This window comes from Strongyloides ratti (assembly GCF_001040885.1).
Source record: "Strongyloides ratti genome assembly S_ratti_ED321, chromosome : 2".
NCBI lineage: Eukaryota > Metazoa > Nematoda > Chromadorea > Rhabditida > Strongyloididae > Strongyloides > Strongyloides ratti.
In genome coordinates this window covers 2212667-2233355 of record NC_037308.1, presented here as the reverse complement: position 1 = coordinate 2233355, position 20689 = coordinate 2212667, and the positions used below count along the sequence as shown (strand labels likewise).

The following is a 20689-nucleotide window of genomic DNA, read 5'->3' as shown; positions in this document are numbered from 1 at the left end:
TTGTTTTAAAAAAATGCAACAATAATAATTAATAATAAAGTATAAATGTAAGAAAAGTAATTATTGCTAAAAAAAGATTTATCTCTCAAATAGAATTTTTAACTGTTGAGGTAGACATCATTCCAAGTGCTGTTAAAAATTTTTTTTTAAATAATCTAATAATTTAAAATGTCTGTTGTTGAGCTTGTAGAAGTAAATTATAAAACTTGTAAAGTAGAAAAGACTATTGAACCATTATGTGATCCAGGTAATCTATTACTTATTGATAAAGATTCAATATTTGAAGATGAAAATAAAAAAGTGTATGTTATTTGTTTTATTATATTTTAAATGTATTTTTAAATTTTAGAATTCCTAGTAATGAAGCTTTATTGAATATGGCTAGAGATAATACTCAATATCTTTTTAATAAAATTTGGGATTTGGAAAAAGTTACTGTAGACGAAGCAATATGTGTAAAATTACCTTCTAAAATTTATAAATTACCAAGAGAAAAACCTTTACCAAAAGAAAAAGAACCAACAAAATGGGAAAAATATGCTAAAGAAAAAGGTATTGTTAAGAAGAAAAAGGATAAAAAAATTTGGGATAGTGATTCAAAGACTTGGAAACCAACCTTTGGTTATAATCGTGGTAATGATGATACAAAAGATTGGTTAATTGAAATACCTCAAAATGCCGATCCAATGAAGGACTATTTCAAGGAACGTGAAAATGCCAAGAAGGAACGGACAGCTAAAAATGAATTTCAGAGGCTCAAAAATATTTCTAAAAATAACAAAAAAAATTAATGAATCCATTATCTTTATATTATTCTGTTAAATTTTTTCTTGTCGTTGTTATGACTTTTTTGTTAAAACTTTTTATCAATTTTCTATGTTGGTGTAAATAAAATTATTTTAAGGAAAATCATTTGCCTTTGTAGAAAAAAAATTTATTTCAAAAAATCAAAATAATTTATATACATCAATAGAAGATTCAAATAAGTTAGGAAGATGCAGAAATATCACCTTTATTTTTTTCAGCATTATTCATAAATTTTTCTAATCCACGTAACCATTCTTTATTTTTTGCTTCATAATATTCCTTAATTTCTTCGATTTGAGGTATATGAAATAAATCAGTATTATCTTGAATTGATAAATTGTCTTTTAAAACAGTTGTATTGAGAGGCAGGAGATCTTTGTTATTTGGAGAATCAAAAAACATCTTTGTTACCGTACATGGATCATCTGCAATAATTTTCTTAACAAATGCATTAAAAACAGGGCAAGTATTTTTTTCATACATTCCATTACTAGTTATTGTTGAATCTTCATTATTTGGCAGATTAACAGACAAATCATTATAATCATCTGCCTAGAAAAGCAGAGTCTAGGGAACTATTGATATATCTAAAACTTACATCGCCCTTAGAGGAATCATCGGAAGAAAAAATTTCTGATAAAGATTCTGATGCAATATTTGTCGAATATTTATTAGAGAATAGCTTCGGTTGAAAGATATGATTATTTAAAATTCTTTTGTTATTACTTTTAGTTCTTTTTTCAGGAGGTTCTTCTTCATCTGAACTGTCATTTATTACAATACATTCAATCTGTTTTTTTGGGATTTCAACTGTTTTTGAAAAATTACTATCAGTAATTTTTGTTTTTTCATTTTTATTTGAGAATATTTTTGTAAAAATATCTTCCTCATCCTCATTCTTTGAAAAATTACTATCAGTAATTTTTGTTTTTTCATTTTTATTTGAGAATACTTTTGTAAAAATATCTTCCTCATCCTCATTCTCAAATTCATCTTCATTATCACTATCAATAATTACTATTTCTTCTTCAATTTTACTTTTCTTTGGAGCAGTTGGTTTTTGACAAATTTTATCTTCCTCTTGACCAAATAATTTATAAGTCATATCAGGATATAGCTCAATTTCTTCGACAGTTTTATGTTTCTCCAAAATTTTCATATAAAACCTTAAAAAAAGTTATAAAAAAATTAAAAATAATCTTACTCATCAATAAATATATCATCAGGGGTACACAATGCCTTACAAATTTTACATTTCCATCCTTCAGTATTTTTGTTGATTGTAATATAATCTTCCAAATCATCGGGATTTAAGTGATTACAATATCTTCCTCTAAAAGGAATATTAATCCTCTTTCGAGTTGTTGAAGATAGTAATGAAATTTTAGCAAATTCTAATTGAATGTCAGACGACTTTGACATAAATTTATTTAAATCTTCACTAAATTTACTATAATCCCATTTTTCTCGTTTTGATATTTCATCACATAATTCTTTAACTGATATTGGAGTAGAAGTAAATAAAGCAAAAGCAAATTTAGCATAATCGTTGATCTCCTTATGATAACGTAATTCTACCGTAAAAGATTTCAAAACTCGAATAATATCAGAATTTTCTAATAAAGCTTCGTTCAATATTGTAGGAACATTTAAACGATTTTTTTTATCAGCACTACTATAAAAAACTTCTCTTGGTAGTAAATTTGTATAATCAGTTTTATTTATATACATACGCATCGACACAGGATATGTATCAACTTTTAATTCATTGTCATCGTCAAAGAATGAAAGTTTTGCTGAACGTAATAATAAACAATTTGAAGAAATTTCATTTTTGTTAGAAATAAGTGAATCAATAGAAATATAATCTGGTAGTTCGCAATTTAAATATACAGTCGAGCAAGAATCATCAACACTAGGAAGAATCCATTGGGAGATATTTGAAATTATTTTATGAAAAAAAAGTTTCTTCATTACTATATCACCAGGATAAGAACAAACTATACTTTTTGTAGAAGAAATATTTTTATTTTTCCATTTATTTTCTTCTATATAAAAACCTCGTGAAAAATTTGGAACATCAAGAGAAATATTACCCCTATTTAAAACTATAGATACTGTACTATTCTGACTTTTGGCACAATCAAGAGCTCTGTTCAACCTCCGTTGTAATTCATCTTTTCTTCCATTAACATTACAACCAATGTTTTGAAGACAAAATTTTAAATCATCCATTTTAAATTTTGTATTTATAAGTTCCTAAAAATATTTTTAAAAAAAAATTCTTACTTACTTTGCATTTTTTTATAGTGTTTCTATCGATCATTTTTGTTTACTAAAATAAATGTTACAAAAAATAAGAAATATTAATAAAAAAATACTGAGGATAAAAAACCTCTTAAAATTTTAAATTAAAAAAGTATATTAAATCCTACATTTTATACAAATTTGTAAATATAATTATATTTTTTCAATGAAAAAAAAAATTTCAAAACTACTACTTATTTTCTATACCAAAGTTGTGCATTCCTTTTACGTTTGATCTTTTTTTGTAGTTGAAGTACACCATAAAGAAGAGACTCAGCTGTTGGTGGACATCCAGGTACATAAATATCAACAGGTATGACGCGATCACAACCACGAAGAACAGAGTAAGCATAATGATAATAACCACCACCATTAGCACATGATCCCATAGATATAACCCATTTAGGTTCAGGCATTTGATCATAAATTCTACGTAAAGCTGGAGCCATTTTATTTGTTACTGTTCCTGCAACAAAAATAAGGTCGCACTGTTATTAAATGATATTATTATAACAAGAAAAAATACAATAACTTACTTGTCGAGGAGAAGCACGAAAAACAACACCATAACGGTCCATATCATACCTTGGTGCAGCCATATGCATCATTTCTACAGCACAACATGCCAAACCAAAAGTAAGTGGCCAAACAGAAGTTCTTTGACACATATTTATAACATCATCTACTCTAGCTAAGGCATATTCAGCTAAACTTTTTGTCTCAAGAAATGGTGTTCCAGTTTTACCGATTCCTTTAGGAGCCTCATCATGATTAGTAGGTATTTTCTTAACGATATTTGAACCAGTAGCAACTTGAGAAATTTGAGTTGCAGATCTACATAAAAAAGGTAACCCACGAGATAACATCCTCTTCTAGAAAAATATATAAATTAGAAAACTCCAACAAACATAGAAAACAAAATTGAAAGTTTTTATAAATACAATTTTTAAAGACACAACTTACCAATCTTTGTGTTTTGCTAATGAAAATTCTTGTCAGGAATTCTTATGTATGTTGAACAAATTATTTTCTTTTGAAATCATTTTATTGAATATATGATGTTTAAAGAAGGCGGTTTTCACTGACATCTAGATACTGTATGTATCTTATTTAATGATTATGAATTTTAGAAAACAATAAGCAAATTTCTCACTTGATTGCAAAATATTATAATTTATTTTGTAAAATTTGAACAATATTTATGAAAATTTTTAATATCAATTTATCATTTTAAGTGAATAACATACTCATTATATAGTTAATTTTTAATATGAGGTTTATTTTTTTTCTTATATTTTTAATTTTAAATAAGTCTCAACTAATTATAAGTAATAAGGTTACTTTTTCTGTTGTAGTATATGGACCTAATATTACACAAGATGAAAATAATTTCCATGTACTAGATAAAAATCTTGAATTTGATGGTTTAGAAAAATTTAAAACAAGTGAAACTAAATTTGAAAACGTTGTTTTTAAAAATCCAAAAATTTTTATCATTGATTGGGAAGAAGTGCAAAGAATGACAAATAATCCAAATTACATGTATGGTTTTCAAATAAGAGGAAAAGAATTAAATTCATTCCATGTTACTTTTACTGCCAGTTTTTTTAGGGGTCTTACATTCAATGGTTTAGAAAACGAAGTTATGACTTGCGATGTTAGTCAATGTGATATTGGTTATGTCTTTTTTGATAAAAAATTAAATTATGTACAATTAATTGAAAAAGGAAATATATATACAGTTGAGTATGCCGTATTAGTTCTTGTTAAATCATTAAGCAATAGAATAGTTTTACAAGAAGTAAATTATCATAAGATGAACATAAATATTGGTTTATGTCCTTACATTAACTGGGTATCAAAAAAAGGACTATTAAAATTTATACCAGAAGATCATATAAAAGATAATGGATATTTTGAATCATCTAATGGAAATGCTCACATTCTTATTCCTTTTTTTAAAAAATCTTTAGATTCAAACTTTTTCTCTTGTGGTAAATTAAAACAACCAACTTTAAATGATATATCTATTGGATATAATTTAAAAAATATTGAAAGTGAAAGAAATTTTGAAAAAGAAATTTACCCTTTGGGCGATGATATAGTATGTGGTAATCATTATGATCAAGAACGATATTATTTTTTTGCCTACTCAGAAAATTATACAAATTATATGGGTGAAAGAAGAATGGATAAAATTGATATTTCTTTTGATAAAAATTATAAAATATATGCTGGTCAATCAATTTACATATATCCTAGATACCCAATTGACAATTTTTTTCAAAATAATGTTATTAATAAAAGATTAGGTGAAAATTGGTATGTGGAGGAACCAAGATGTATAGTAAAATTAAAAACCAATATAGAAGCTACGATTATACCCACAATAGAATCCTTAAGTTTAATAAATTATAATCCAAATATGAAAATATTTTATCAAATTATTCAAAAGGACAACTTAAATAAAAAGTATAATATTAAATGTTTCGCAAAAGTTGAAGGCGAAATGAAAGATCATCTTGATGAATTTTATTCTAGAGCTGCTGAATTTACTGTAATAAATCTTAACAATAAAAATAACGTTTATAAATATACATCAAATGAAATTATTTTTTATGGTAATAAAATGGATAATTTTGGAGCATACATTTGTAAAGATTTTAACTTTACACACATTTATGATAAAAATATTATAACTCTTACAAAGAGTTATTTTATTCCAGAAAACAAAACTGAGATAATTTTTCATGAACTTATAGTAGAAAAAAATAAACATACAAATAAATACAAAATATGTCAACAATCATATGGATTATTTTCTAATATAACAAAAGTTAAAATAAATATTTTGGAAAATGATACATTAATTATAGATGTTGATGATTTCTCTACTTTACAAAATCAAATTGAAATTAAAGATAATGAAGTTTTTTACAACAATTCACGTAATATATCTGGTATTAGTATTTTGTGTACTTATAAAACAATTTTTCAAACAACTTTTAATGTAAAACAAAATGTAAAATTTTTAAAAAAACAGTCAATAAAGTACAAAACTAAAGTTGTAAAAGATTCTAATAATTCAAAAACTATCGTTGATACAACATCAAATTCAATGTTATGGATAATAGCATTTGTTTTAATTGTTATATTTTTCTGTACAGTAATTGTTATTATTGTAGTAGTAATGAAAAAAAGAAAAAAAAGAAAATCAAAGGCAAAAAAAGGTATAAAAAAATCAGATCTTTCCTTTTCGGATTCTCTTTCATCAACATCAAGTTCAACTTCAAGTTCAATTTTATCTCAATCAAATGATTTTAACAAGAAATTTTTAAATAAAAAAGGAAAAAAAATTTCTAATGGAAAAATTACTTCTAAAATATCAGATTTATCAACTACTACAGAAAGTGCCTCATCAAGTGTATCATCAGGTATTGATAAAAAAAAAGGAAGAAACTATTTTTCTAATGATAATAAATTTAGAATTACAGCCAAGTAGACGAAAAATAAATTTGTATTTAAATTATAAATATTTTCTGAGTTTTGTAAAATTGCATCTTTACTAAGAAAGTATATAATAGAAAAATAATAAAAAATATATTAGAAAACATAATTTTTAATTCTCCAAATTAATATAAAAACGAGTAGCTAGTTTTTTATATTTTTAATAATTAAATTGTATCTTAATTGTTATAAGTTACTTAATTTAAATAAAAAAATTTTTTAATATTTAAAAATATAATTAATAATGTACTATTTTTAAAATAACATAGTCTAAGATATATAATAATAATATGATTTATGATATTATAAATCTTAATATATAAGATTAACCATCACTTTAAATATAAGAAATTACATGTTTAAAATTTTTAAAAACAAAATTTTTTTTTATGTAAAGACATATTATTTTTAATAAAAAAATTATTAGAAATAGTATACCAAGATATAATTATCGTACAAAATATTTTCATAATTTCAGAAAATGTTATCACTGAGTAAAATAAATTTCTAAAAATTTTTATTTTTCCAAATATGTTAATGAATTCACAATATTAGATAATAATTATTAATTAAACTTTTATATAAACTTGAAAAATCTTTATATAATTTTATGATCATTCAATTTTCTTTTAAAACTTATTATTATAAGAATATTATATTCAAAATTATTGAAAATCCAAAAAATGTTTATTGATCTAATTTTAGAAAAAAAATTGCTAAAATGAAAAATTTTTAAAAAATAAAAAAAAAAAATTAAATTAAAGTATTTGATATTTTGGATAAAAATGGTTATTAAAAATTTTCTTAAACAACAATTTTTAATGAATAAAAAACTGATATTACAGTTTAGTTATATTAATGATACAAATTTTTATAAAAAGAAATATTATTTTATGATAATAATTCTTGATTATTATTATTATTTTATAAATTTATTTTAATAAATTAATAATTCAAATGTAATCCTGATGAGAATTCGTAAAAAGTCTTTTTAGAGATTCAAATGATAACAATTTTTTAAATATATAATAAATTTCATAAAGTACTTATTTATTATAAACAGTGTTTGTAAGTATATTTTAAAAATTAAGTATGTCTAAGGGAAAATTTCTCTTTTTTTTAAAGAACATGATGTACCAGATATGCCAGTTTAGTAACAGAATCTCTGTATAATTTTCTAATTAATTATTCATGTTGTAATACTATACATATTTTTTAAAATAGAATAATACATAATAAATTAATAATTTTGTTAAAAAATAAAAAAATATATTTGTTTTTTTGTATTATCATTTTGTTAATTTTATATACTTCGTTCTAATATTATCAATACAAAAAAGATAATAAAAATTATTTACATAACTGAAATTTACCATGCTATACATTATAAAATTTAAATAATATTTATGGTAATTTTTAATCAAAAATTTATTATTTTTTTAGCAAAATTTAATCATAAATTTATATAAAATTTAAAATGAGATATTTTCTTTTGTTAATTTTACTGACTAAATTTATGTCTCAAATAGTTAAAAGTTATGATTTAGAATTACTTGTACAAGACAGTCGAGAGCAATGGAAAAGTCAATATATTATTCAAGTTAAACTTCGCAATCTTGAAAACTTTAAAACAAATTTAACAAAATTTGAAAATATTCGTTTTAAAAATTTTAAAATTCTTTACATTGATTGGGATGAACTACAAAAACAAAATCGTTATTCAAATACTACACTTGGTTTTTTATTAAGAAATAATACTAATCACATTTATAAAATCTCTTATACTGTAGGATATTATGATGGTTTCACATTTAATGGTCTTGAAAAGCGTAACATAATTTGTAGTTTTAGGCAATGTGATATTGGTTATGTCTTTTTTGATAAAAAATTAAACTATGAAAAATTAAATGAAAAAGGAAAAATATATACAGTTGAGTATGCTGTATTAGTTATTGTTAAATCATCAAGTAATATAATAGTTTTACAAGAAGTAAATTATCATAAAATGAACATAAATATTGGTTTATGTCCTTACATTAACTGGGTATCAAAAAAAGGACCAGTAAAATTTATACCAGAAGATCATATAAAAGATAATGGATATTTTGAATCATCCAATGGAAATGCTCATATTATAATTCCTTTCTTTAAAAAATCTTTAGACTCAAACTTTTTCTCTTGTGGTAAATTAAAACAACCAACTTTAAATGATATATCTATTGGATATAATTTAAAATATCAAAATAATGAAAATCAGTATGAACGAAAAATAAATCCATCTCACGATAATATAAATTGTAAAAATGAACGTCGACCAGGATAAGCATTATTTTTTTGCCTTCGCAGAAAGTTTAACAAATTATATGGGTGAAATCAGAATGGATAAAATTGATATTTCATATGATAAAAATTATAAGATATATGCTGGTCAATCAATTTACATATATCCTAGAGGAAGGATTGAACATTATATTAAAACTCGATCAAAAGTTGTAAGATTAAGTAAACCTTGGGATGTGGAGCAACCAAAATGTGTTTTAGAATTAGAAAATAACATAAAAGCTACAATTTTACCTACATTAGGATCATTAAATTTTGTTAAATATAATCAACATAATAAAATGTTTTATCAATTTATTCAAAAAAAAGACTTTGATAAAAAGCAAGAATTAAAATGTTTATCAAAAGTCGAAGGTGAAAATAAAGACCATCTTGATGAATTTTATTCTAAAGCTGCTGAATTTACTATAATAAATTTTAACAATAAAATAAATATTTCTAAAAAAATATCAAATGAAATAATTTTTGATAGTTTTAAAATGGACAATTTTGGAGCATACATTTGTAAGGATTCTAACTACACTAAATTTTACAATAAAAATATCATATCACTTGAAAAAATTTATTTTATACCTGAAAATGGGACTGAAATAATTTTAAATGATGTTAAATTAGAAGGAAATATAAGTCAATACGCTGGATGCCAACGATCATATAAACCATTTTCTAGTACAATCAAAATTAAAGTAGACTTTATAGAAAACAATAAATCTTCTACAGTTATTGGTAAATTTCCTACATTATCAGAAGGGATAGAAATTGAAAATAATCAAGTAATTTATAAAGACTATGGTAATATAACAAATATAACAATTCAATGTGAATACGAAACAGTTTTTAATACTATTTTTTCTACAAAACAAAATTTTATATTTTATGATAGAAAATTTATTAGATACAAAACTAAAGTTGTAAAAGATTCTAATAATTCACAATCCTTCTTCGACAAAGCATCAAATTCAATGTTATATATAATATCATTTGTTTTAATTGTTATATTTTTCTGTACAGTAATTGTTATTATTGTAGTAGTAATGAAAAAAAGAAAAAAAAGAAAATTAAAGACAAAAAAAGGTATAAATAAATCAGATGTTTCTTTATCGAATTCTCTTTCATCAGCATCAATTTCAACTTCAAGTCAAATTTTATCTCAATCAAATGATTTTAGTAAGAATGTTTTAAAAAAAAAAGGGAAAAAAATTTCTAATGGAAAAATTACTTCTAAAATATCAGATTTATCAACTACTACAGAGAGTGCCTCATTAAGTGTATCAGCAGCTATTGATAAAAAAAAAGGAAGTAACTATTTTTCTAATGATAATAAATTTAGAATTACGGCCAAATAATTTTATAAAAAATGTATAATTTATATTTATTAATAAAAATTAAAAATTTAATTTGTTTATGCAGAATATTAAAATTTTTCTTAAATATCATTTTTTTATTCGTCAACTTTAAATATTATTTTAAATTTTATTGAGATAAAAGAATGTATGTTGAATAAATATATTCTATCAGAAATTTATCTTGTTTATGGCAGTCTTAATTTTAAATTATTGTTGTCAACTTTTACTAAATAGAATCATAAATGTATTATATAGATTTAAAAAAAATTTAATTTTTTTTATCAAACACGTAATATTTTATTGTAAGTTTTAGTTCGAGTACTAAAGAATAAATTTAATGTTTGGTAGCATAAAATACGGGAAAAAAGTATAATAAAATTATTACAATTGAAAATGAAATGTATGTAAATCAATAATTTTTAAGTAGCATAATAAATGTAATTGAAATTATTTTTTTTATTTAATTTAAAAAAATTAATCTTTTAGACATAAATATATTAGATTTTTCATATTATTTTATTAATTGATTCTAATATATTGAATATATCGTATGATTATAAATTACGTATTCACTATAACTTTTATGATTTTGACAAAATAAAAATTTAGTATTATTGGTAATATACGAATTTAGCAATATATTTAATTATATAAGTAATGCTTTATATTTTTTAAACAGTCTTTTTTGTATAACTATTTAAATTTAATCTAATAAATTCATGATAACAAAAACTTTTTAATAAATAATTTATTAACTAAAATATTAGTGATTTGAAGAAATATTTCAAAAAATTAAAATAAATATTTTTTGATTATTGAAATCATTACATATCACTTAAATATAAATGTTTAAAAAAATCAATTAATCTTTAATCAAATATAAGAAGATTAAACAATATAAAATATAATTTAAAAATAGTAATTTAAAATGATATTATTTATATTATTTTTATAATTAATTACATTTTTTAAAAAATATTTAAATATTCCTCAACCAATACTTTATTATTTACATTTAATAAAAATATTAGCATTTTAAAAAAAGCATAGATTCACTATTTTTATTATTTTATTATGAGCAATTATTTATCTCATCTTCCTATTAATAATACAAATTTTTTTAAATTTTGGATTTTTACAATAATTTTGTTAATTTTTGTATTAATATGGATTATATATTTTATTCAAATTTTTAAAAAAATAATGGCAAAAGAATATAATATGTATCAAAATTCTTACTATTATCTTCTAATTATGGTTTCAGTAATTGGAATAATAAGATGCATTATTGCATATTTTTCCTCATTTGTTCCAATAAGTCCTTATATCAGTGCAATATTTATTCCATATAAACCATCATATGAATATGGATTACTTAATTTTTCTTTTTATTATTTTAATATGGCCCATTTTACATCAACAATAATGCTTCTTCTAAATCTTTATCAAGCTTTTGATGATAATACAAAAATTCTTAGTAATAATATATTTTTTGAAATATTTAGTGTAATAATATTACCAATACCAGGAACATTTTATCTTATTGAAGCAAAATCACAATTTCAATTAACAAATATATATAATAGTAGAGAAACAAATAATATGGTTCTTGTTATGACAACAAGAAATGTTTTAACAAATTCTATGCCACAAGTTATTAAATTTTGTTATATATTTTATTTTTTCTACTCATTAATTTTAATGGGCATTGTTATGAAAAGATTTATTAATATAAAAAATAAGAAAAATAAAACAAGAAAAATGATATTAGCATTTTTGCATATTCTTTTTCAATATCCATATCTTGGAATTAAGTATTATCAATTTTTATTTAAAAGTAAACATTTTGAATCATATTTTTATGTTATTCTTTATTTTGGATTTACAACTTTTTTATCAACAGTCTCATTGATTATTCCTATAATAATTGTTGATAAAAATTCTCGGCATTTATTTTATTTTAAACAAAAAAATTAAAAATTTTTAATGCATTTAATGATAAAAGTGTGAAATGAAATTTTTTTTAATTAATGACAAAATAAAACGTTTTTAACTACAAAAAATGTATAACAAATAATTACAGATAATTTATCAAAAAAAAATAAGAAGAAAATGATAATGTTAATGAAAGAAAAAAAATATTCTAAATTTAAAAATTGTTAATTTTACAGTGAAAATTTATTTAATAATATAGTTTAAATCTAAGAATTAAAAGTACAAATGATATTTAAATATCTATCAAAACTATTTAAAACAATTTTATACTGAAAAAATAAAATATAAAAATAACTCAATACATAGTCATTATTTTAATTTTTTTTTAATATCTTTATATAATTTTTTAGCTTTATTAACTTTTTGGTTAATCTATAAAAACATTTTATAAAAGTTTATCTATTCAAATATTCTTTTATTATTAGAAATATAATATATAAATAACTATATAAATATTAATTTTAATCCCAATCTCCTGTTGATGATGATGTAGAAGATGAGTTATCTTCTTCTGATAATTTTTGCCTTCTTTCATTCATTATATTTCGTAGTGCTGCTGTAAGACTATTATTAAATTCAACTACATGATTTTCATTCTTTAAATAACGAGATTTTACTTCTCGATCCACATGATTTAATGTTTTACCTTGTTTTATTTGTGACATTAAATCATTACAATTATTCTCATTTTTAAGTGATTTATTTAATTTATTTATATTTTTAGTATTACTATTTACCTCATTTTTTATCATTGATAATGGTAATGGTGGCGGTGTTGGTGGAAGTTTCTCAACAATATTTTGTTGATGTTTTATAGAAATTGGAGAAACCATTTCAAAATTAATATTTTCAAATTTATCATTAGATATCAATGGTCTTGTTGATATTGCATCTTCATCATTTATCAATCCAACTTTATTTAATTTTTCTTTTTTTTCATAATCTTCAACAAAAATTTTAGCAAATTGTAAATCTTTCTCTTTCATTCTTTTATAATCATAGCCAGCAGCTTTTAATAAATCTTTTACAGATTGACTTATATCTTTTTCTATATAATTATTATTATTAATATTATTTGATATTTCTTCATTTTTACTCCAACCAATGTGAACAAGATGTGAAAAATTAGTTGGAGATGATATATCACTTTTTTTAAATTTTTTTTTACTCTTTTTTTCATTTATAATTATTTTTGAAATATCTTTATTACTATATACTTTTTCTAAGTTACATTGTGATAAAGAATTAATAATTGGTTTATTTAATTGTCCTGACAATAGTTGGCTTAAATTATCTTTTATCAATTCACAATTACCATCTTTTTCAAATTTTTTTTTAAAAAGTGTATAAAATAATTGTGCTTCAGCATGATGAGAAAAATGAATACAAAATATTTCTCCATCACATGTATATTCTAAAGTATCTATTCTTTCAAATCCAAAAACTGGCATAAAATCAGTATATCTAAAAAATAAAAAATATATTATTAAAAAATAAAATAAATGACATACAATATATGTTCCCATATACATCTTTTAGTTGGTAAACAATATAATTTTAAAATATATAATTTTTTATGATAATCTTTTATATATACAATAACACCACGTCCAATCATTTCCCAACCTGGAGAAAAATGTTTATTTGTTTTCAGAACATGAGCAACTCCTGAACATATAGCATACTGATCAGTATCTAGAAGATTTAACAATTCTTCATTTTCTTTTTTTGTCAATAACCTTGATCCAATATTTTCAATTCTTCGTTTAACATTATTACTTTTTATTAAATTTTCTTTTTTTTCACGTTGCATTATATCATTTAATATTATTACTTATTTATAACAAAAAAAAAACAATGTATAATAAAATAAATTTATTTAATAAATAAGTAGAAATAAAAATATATTCAAAAATAATATAATATGCAAAAAAAATTTCTACATTATTTTTAGAATAATTAAAATTAATTATTTTTGATAAATAAAACTCTAAAATAAAATAATAGAAATTTTATATATATTTTAATTTGAAACTAAACTCTTTTTTATCCATAAATATAATGAATATTAGGAGATCTACGACCATCATAAAAAACGCCTCTTCTATTACGATTATTACGATTATTACGATTTTTTTCTCTAGTTATGTGGAAATTACCATCATAAGATTGTCTTTTTTTAATTACTTTTGAATTTTGATTTTTATTAATTTCTGTTTTTCTAATTTCATTTGAAATATTTTTTAAAATTTCATCAAAAATACTTCTTTTAAATAATTTTTTTTTAATTCCTGAATTTTCTTTATTAATAAAAATACGACTTTTTCTATAAGGATATAATAAATTTCTTTTCTTAAGATTTTTTTCATCCAAATGTTCATTTGTAAGACTTTTTTTTGATTCATAAAGACCATGTTTGTCATTTTCATCGTAAACCACGCCTTCAAATGACATTGATAGACATGATGCATTAACCAATAAAAGAATTAGAAAAATAAAATATTTCATTGTATATAAGATTTTCAAGAAAAGAAAAATTCTTATAAATGTTGAAAAATTGTTATTTCAACAATATTTAAGTACACCATTTCCCTCCTGTATAATAATAAATTTTATAATTATTTCAATAATAAATTATATTTTAAAACGAAATTATTAACATGTTTAAGAATAAAAATAAAAAACTTTTTTTTTAATAAAAATGTATTGATAATATTATTATATTATCACTTGATTATATTATATTACTCTTGAATATAATCAAATTTTAATTATAATATTTAAATAAAATAATAAAAAATTAATATATGATCATATGATTATTTTTATATATTTTTTTGATAATATATTTTCTTGTAATCAATGAGTGACGAGACAGCTGCTGGAGTTAAAGATCTTTTAAAAAAATCATATTATCATGGATATCTTCCAAGAGAAGATATTAGTAGGATGTTAAGAAATGTTGGAGATTTTTTAGTTAGACTTTCTATACCAGTTCCTGGTCGTGAGAAAGCTTATATATTAAGTGTTGTTCAGAAGGAAAAAAAAAATAACAAAGAGACAAAATCAATGAAACATTATATTATTTCAAAATCAGCCAATGGAAAATATATGGTTTCGAAGGCAGCTTTTAATTCAATTGTTGAATTGGTTGATCATTATCATCTTCAAAAAAATGAAATATCATGTGGAAGTAATATAATGTTATTATATCCTGTTGGTAGAAAATCTTGGGAACTTGATCATAATCAAGTTGAGACAACTAAAAAATTAGGTGAAGGTGCATTTGCTGAGGTATGGTTATGCAAATTTACAGATCAAGTTACAAAAAAAGAAGTTCCTGCAGCTGTTAAATTAGCTAAATTAGAAAAATTAACAAAAGCTCAAATTAAAGAGATAATGTTAGAAGCAAGGTTAATGAGAAAATTTAATCATATTAATGTTATAAAATTACATGGTGTTGCAGCAGGACAAGAACCATTAATGTTAGTTATGGAAATAGCAACTAATGGAGCATTAGATAAATATCTTCAAAAAAATAAAATTGATAAAGATAAAAAGATGTCTTTTTGTTGTGGTGCAGCTTATGGTATTGAGTATCTTCATTCAATGAAAATAATTCATAGAGATATTGCTGCAAGAAATTGTCTTTTAAGTGCAGATGAAGTTGTTAAAATTTCTGATTTTGGAATGAGTATAGAAGGAACTGAATATAAAATAGATCTTAAAACTAAAGCTCCTATTAAATATCTTGCTCCAGAAACAATACAAAAAAAGATGTATTATACGAAATCTGATGTATTTGCATATGGAATAATGTTTTGGGAAATTTTTAATGATGGTGCAGAACCATATCCAAATTTAAATAATCTTGATGTTGTTATAAAAGTAGTTAAACATAATTATCGTATGAAACTTCCAGATGAGGTACCAGAAAAAGTTAGAAATTTTGTTATTAATAAATGTTGGCATGCAAACCCAGATGAAAGACCATCTTTTACAGAAGTAATTGCTTTTCTAGAAAAAGAAACTGGTATAACTAGAACTTCTAAACAAATTTCAGCACCACAAGATGAAGAAGTAGAAAATAATTCTAAGTTGATGCAACTTGATAAACCAACAGAACCAAGAAGTAAATATGGTGGTGATGAAAATTAACCATCTATATAAACAAAAAATACAAAAAGAACCACTATGAAATATCAAATTATAGTTTAAATGATAAATGTAATTTTCTTCAACAACTAATTTATAGAAAAATAATAATTAACTTGTATAGATATTTCTTTTTAATAAAATAAATATAAGCTAAGTCATTTTTAAATTCATAAAATAAATTTTTAATATTATTTATTAAATTCTAATTTTATGAGAAATTTTTATTATTTTTGAAAAACTTAATATTTCTAAGAAACTTGAATTAAGAAAATAAGAGGATAAATAATATAAATCAATACTAAAAAGATTTGTTATACATATTAATAAAAATAACTGAAATTCATTGAATATAATCTTTAATAAAAATTTTTCTTTGAAAATATAACTAAATATTTACTACTATATAAAAAAAATTATCTTTGAAAACAACCAAAATTTTATAGTTTATATATTATTATAAAAATATAAACACATTTAAATAAAAAAAAAAACAAACTTTGACAAATAAAATATAAACCATCAAGATAGCTAAAAAGAAAAAATAATAAAAAATATACTGAAGATAATAACAATATTTGTCAAACTTTTTTTTTTCAATAAAATAACAATGATAAAGTAGTTTTTATTAAAAATAATTTATTTGAAATAAATTTTTAAAATATGGTTAAAAACAATAATTAAATAAAGTTTTGATTTCCATATTTTATTAAAAAAATATAATAAAGTCAATTAAAAAAAGTCCCATCCCATACTTTTAATTATGTAATTTATTTAACCTAAAAATCAGCATAAATATATATATAACAGGTACTATATATTACGTTTTAACAAAGTAGAAATAATAGAGAAAAATAATCACCAATATTATTTAGAAAAAGTTTCAATACAATAACAATATATTAATCATAAAAAAAAATCACCATTTGAATAATAAAAGGAATACACTTTATCACACGTCCCAATTTTCACCTCAACATTTATAATATTATAGTTTGTATACATATATATATTTAAAAAAAAAAAGAAGTCAATTTCAAAAAGATAATTTTTAAAAGCTAAAAATAAATGTCTTCTTTTTTAAGCTCGTCATAATTAGATTCCTAAGATAAACATTTTGTATGTTTTTTTTAAACAAAATAATCTATACCCTATCCTTAAAAATTTACTAATAATAATAGATAAATAATATTAATTATTACTAGATAAACAACTAAAAAAGATATTTTACATAATAGTCAAATGAAATATGAAGGATTAAAATAATACAATATTTAAATATATATATAGTTATAATAATGTTAAGAGATGATAATAAAACATATATATAATCAAAAATATGAAGTATTTAAATTTAAAAAATTTTTTCTTATAAATGATTATATAAATTAATATCAAACTAAAATCATAAAAGGGTAAATTACAAAAAAAAAAAATTATCTTTTCAACTATACTTTTTTTTAATCATACAACTAAAACGATAGATAACTTTTAAAGAATAACCTAATAATGTTTACATATAATTATTAAACTAATTATACTAAAAAAAAAGGAAAAAGTTTTTGAATATAATAATAATCATATATAAATAATAATGTAAAAAAAATGTTATATATCATAATATAGAAAATTTCCACCGTAAAGAGAGAGTATTATTACTATAACATTATATATATATATAAATCATATATATAATTTTCTATCTAGATATCCCATTACTTCCAGCGACGACATGATTTGGGTACTTATTGAAGATGTCTCCACTAACATTTAGTGAACCAAAATTTGATGGTAATTGATGATTAGGATGATGAGGATGATCATATAATTGAAGGGGACTTCTATTAGGCATATATATTGGATGAACACGATTGACATCATTATATGATCCAGGTGAAGTTCTTTGTGGTGACATCGACATTTGACTCATCAATGCATGATAAGGAAGTGGATATGGTCCTTGACTATTTGGAAATGGCATATTATTTCCCCAATTATTCATATTTTGTAATGCTATAATAATAATAATAATAAAATTATAAAAAAAAAATTAATAAATAAATACCTAAAAGTTGTTCTGGGGCTAATCCATAAACATTTCTAGCTGCTGCTGCACGTGTTTTATTTATCTGTACAGGTAACATAATTTCTTTTGGTTGAGCTTTCTTACATTCAACCATTTTACCATTAATTTCATGAAAATGTATTTCACATACTTTATCAGCAACATCCTCACTTTCAAATGTTATAAAACCAAAACCACGATGTCTTTGTGTACTTTTATCATACATAAGTATAGTATCTTTTACCTCACCATACTGTTCAAAGTATTCCTTTAAATCATCCCGTGTTGATGTTGATCCAAGACCACCAATAAAAATTTTTTTTGTTCTAACAACAAGTTTTTGATGAGCCTTCTTTGGATAGGCAACTTTTGGATCTATCTTTTTATTATCCAATTCATGATCATTTTTTTTTAAAACTTTATTAACACTTTCAATATTTACAAATGTTATAAATCCAAAACCACGAGCTCTCTTTGTTTGAGGATCTCTCATAACCATACATTCATTTATCTCACCAAATTGTCCAAAATACTCTCGAAGTTTTTCGGGTGTCGTTTGCCATGACAAACCACCAATAAACATTTTTCTTGGATCATTATTATGATTATCATCATCAGAATCTAAATGATTATCTGGATGGTAACTTTCTGTTCCTGAGTCACCACGTGAATGTTCATTATTAAATGTTGTTGGTGTTGTTGGTATATCATCTCTAATTGATTCATGAATATTAATATTATTAAGTGTCTTATTTGCTTTATTATCATATCTTCCAATTTTATCATTACTCTCATTTTGATTAATTTCATCAGTTCCTTTATGTAAAGATGATGATCTTATATTACTATTATTATTATTTCCTCTACCATAACCAAAATCATTAACTTTATTTTTACGATTTTTAAATTCTTCTATTATTTGATCTCTATTAGCTTTGTGTGTTGAATGTTGGTAAGCAGTACCTCCACCAGTAGACATATTGAAAACATATATTAATAATAAAACAATACAAAATAATAAATCGTAATAATAGTCTTTTTTTTTTTTGTTAAATGAATATATATATATATAGATAATATTAATAATATAATGATAAAATAATTATAGTAATATATATTGTTAAGATAAGAAAGATTCTTTTTTTTTTTATCTTCCAATAGAATAACTAAATAATATAATATAATTATAATAATAAAAGATATCCCGCAGCAAAAGTTTTTATTCTCCTTTTTTTTAATATTAGAATTAATGAATATTTTGTACTAAAAAATTTAATATATTTATCTTCCTATCCTTTTGCTACAATTATTTTTCTTTACTTTCTACAGGAGAGGTCGTAAACCTAAAAAATTATAATATTATTAATAAAAAAAAAAAAAAACTTTTTTTTTATATAAAATAACAAAAATTAAAGATTTTTTTTTAAATATAATTAAAATATCAAATATTACATAGAAATAAATAAATTTAATAATTATATAATATAAAATAATATTAAACATATAGCAAAGGGCGATAAAAATCGAAAAGAGTAAAGCTTACAACAAAATATATATATTATTTAAGAATGATAATGTAAAAATTTTAATTACCACTTTTTAATGGTATTACAAACTTTTTTTAACCATTAGATAGAAAAAGAAATTGAGATATATATATATATGTATATACATTATATAAGTTTAAAATGTTTTTAAAAAAAAATATCCTAACAATAGATAATATTTAAGTTAAATTCAATTTTTCTTCAAAAACAATTAAGTTAAAAACACTTTTTTTTTATGTATAATTCTTTTTAAATAATATTTACTAAATAAAGAGGTTAAAAAAAATAATATAAATTTATTTATTTTTTTTAATTTTTTTTTTGTAATTAAAAATATTTTATATACATATATTATATGATGGATAGATATAGATGTGTATATAAATAAGAAAAAGAGGTAAATAAGTATTTGGTATTTATTATAGGAGAAGTACATAATTTTACAAGAGGACAAAGTTACTACATAATATATATATAATTTCTACAAACAATGTTGGAGGATATAAAAGACACATATTTCTGACTAATAGTAAAAAAAAAAATTGGAAAAAATCTTTTTAACTTATGAAAGGTCGCTGAAACTCGTTTTGCTTCGGAACGTTCTCCTTTTTTTTTTTTTT

At 21.4% G+C, this 20689-nt stretch overlaps 11 protein-coding genes across 11 annotated transcripts; 6 read left to right on the top strand and 5 right to left on the bottom strand.

The window, feature by feature from the left end:
• Positions 1–168: 168 nt before the first annotated feature.
• Positions 169–791, top strand: SRAE_2000069600 (Ribosome biogenesis regulatory protein homolog; the record flags this gene model as incomplete). The annotated part of the gene is made up of 2 exons (XM_024651557.1): positions 169–302; positions 350–791. The coding sequence occupies 2 exons, from the start codon at positions 169–171 to the stop codon at positions 789–791; spliced, it is 576 nt and encodes a 191-aa protein (XP_024505223.1).
• Positions 792–987: 196 nt separating this feature from the next.
• On the bottom strand, positions 988–3042 carry SRAE_2000069500 (SAP domain and Zinc finger, MIZ-type domain-containing protein; the record flags this gene model as incomplete). The annotated part of the gene is made up of 4 exons (XM_024651556.1): positions 988–1359; positions 1406–1973; positions 2012–2855; positions 2904–3042. The coding sequence occupies 4 exons, from the start codon at positions 3040–3042 to the stop codon at positions 988–990; spliced, it is 1923 nt and encodes a 640-aa protein (XP_024505222.1).
• Positions 3043–3308: 266 nt separating this feature from the next.
• Positions 3309–4365, bottom strand: SRAE_2000069400 (NADH dehydrogenase [ubiquinone] iron-sulfur protein 7, mitochondrial; the record flags this gene model as incomplete). The annotated part of the gene is made up of 4 exons (XM_024651555.1): positions 3309–3602; positions 3651–3986; positions 4078–4118; positions 4362–4365. The coding sequence occupies 4 exons, from the start codon at positions 4363–4365 to the stop codon at positions 3309–3311; spliced, it is 675 nt and encodes a 224-aa protein (XP_024505221.1).
• A 19-nt stretch (positions 4366–4384) lies between these two features.
• On the top strand, positions 4385–6616 carry SRAE_2000069300 (Hypothetical protein; the record flags this gene model as incomplete). The annotated part of the gene is made up of 1 exon (XM_024651554.1): positions 4385–6616. One exon carries the CDS (start codon positions 4385–4387, stop codon positions 6614–6616), a length of 2232 nt encoding a protein of 743 aa, XP_024505220.1.
• A 1521-nt stretch (positions 6617–8137) lies between these two features.
• On the top strand, positions 8138–8944 carry SRAE_2000069200 (Hypothetical protein; the record flags this gene model as incomplete). Its single annotated transcript, XM_024651553.1, has 1 exon — positions 8138–8944. The coding sequence occupies one exon, from the start codon at positions 8138–8140 to the stop codon at positions 8942–8944; it is 807 nt and encodes a 268-aa protein (XP_024505219.1).
• Positions 8945–8984: 40 nt separating this feature from the next.
• Positions 8985–10307, top strand: SRAE_2000069100 (Hypothetical protein; the record flags this gene model as incomplete). The annotated part of the gene is made up of 1 exon (XM_024651552.1): positions 8985–10307. The coding sequence occupies one exon, from the start codon at positions 8985–8987 to the stop codon at positions 10305–10307; it is 1323 nt and encodes a 440-aa protein (XP_024505218.1).
• A 1254-nt stretch (positions 10308–11561) lies between these two features.
• On the top strand, positions 11562–12284 carry SRAE_2000069000 (Hypothetical protein; the record flags this gene model as incomplete). The annotated part of the gene is made up of 1 exon (XM_024651550.1): positions 11562–12284. The coding sequence occupies one exon, from the start codon at positions 11562–11564 to the stop codon at positions 12282–12284; it is 723 nt and encodes a 240-aa protein (XP_024505217.1).
• A 479-nt stretch (positions 12285–12763) lies between these two features.
• On the bottom strand, positions 12764–14115 carry SRAE_2000068900 (WASp; the record flags this gene model as incomplete). Its single annotated transcript, XM_024651549.1, has 2 exons — positions 12764–13766; positions 13814–14115. 2 exons carry the CDS (start codon positions 14113–14115, stop codon positions 12764–12766), a joined length of 1305 nt encoding a protein of 434 aa, XP_024505216.1.
• A 233-nt stretch (positions 14116–14348) lies between these two features.
• SRAE_2000068800 (Hypothetical protein) lies at positions 14349–14756 on the bottom strand (the record flags this gene model as incomplete). The annotated part of the gene is made up of 1 exon (XM_024651548.1): positions 14349–14756. One exon carries the CDS (start codon positions 14754–14756, stop codon positions 14349–14351), a length of 408 nt encoding a protein of 135 aa, XP_024505215.1.
• A 408-nt stretch (positions 14757–15164) lies between these two features.
• SRAE_2000068700 (Tyrosine-protein kinase Fps85D) lies at positions 15165–16460 on the top strand (the record flags this gene model as incomplete). The annotated part of the gene is made up of 1 exon (XM_024651547.1): positions 15165–16460. The coding sequence occupies one exon, from the start codon at positions 15165–15167 to the stop codon at positions 16458–16460; it is 1296 nt and encodes a 431-aa protein (XP_024505214.1).
• A 1696-nt stretch (positions 16461–18156) lies between these two features.
• Positions 18157–19501, bottom strand: SRAE_2000068600 (RNA-binding protein Musashi homolog Rbp6; the record flags this gene model as incomplete). Its single annotated transcript, XM_024651546.1, has 2 exons — positions 18157–18470; positions 18523–19501. The coding sequence occupies 2 exons, from the start codon at positions 19499–19501 to the stop codon at positions 18157–18159; spliced, it is 1293 nt and encodes a 430-aa protein (XP_024505213.1).
• Positions 19502–20689: the final 1188 nt, after the last annotated feature.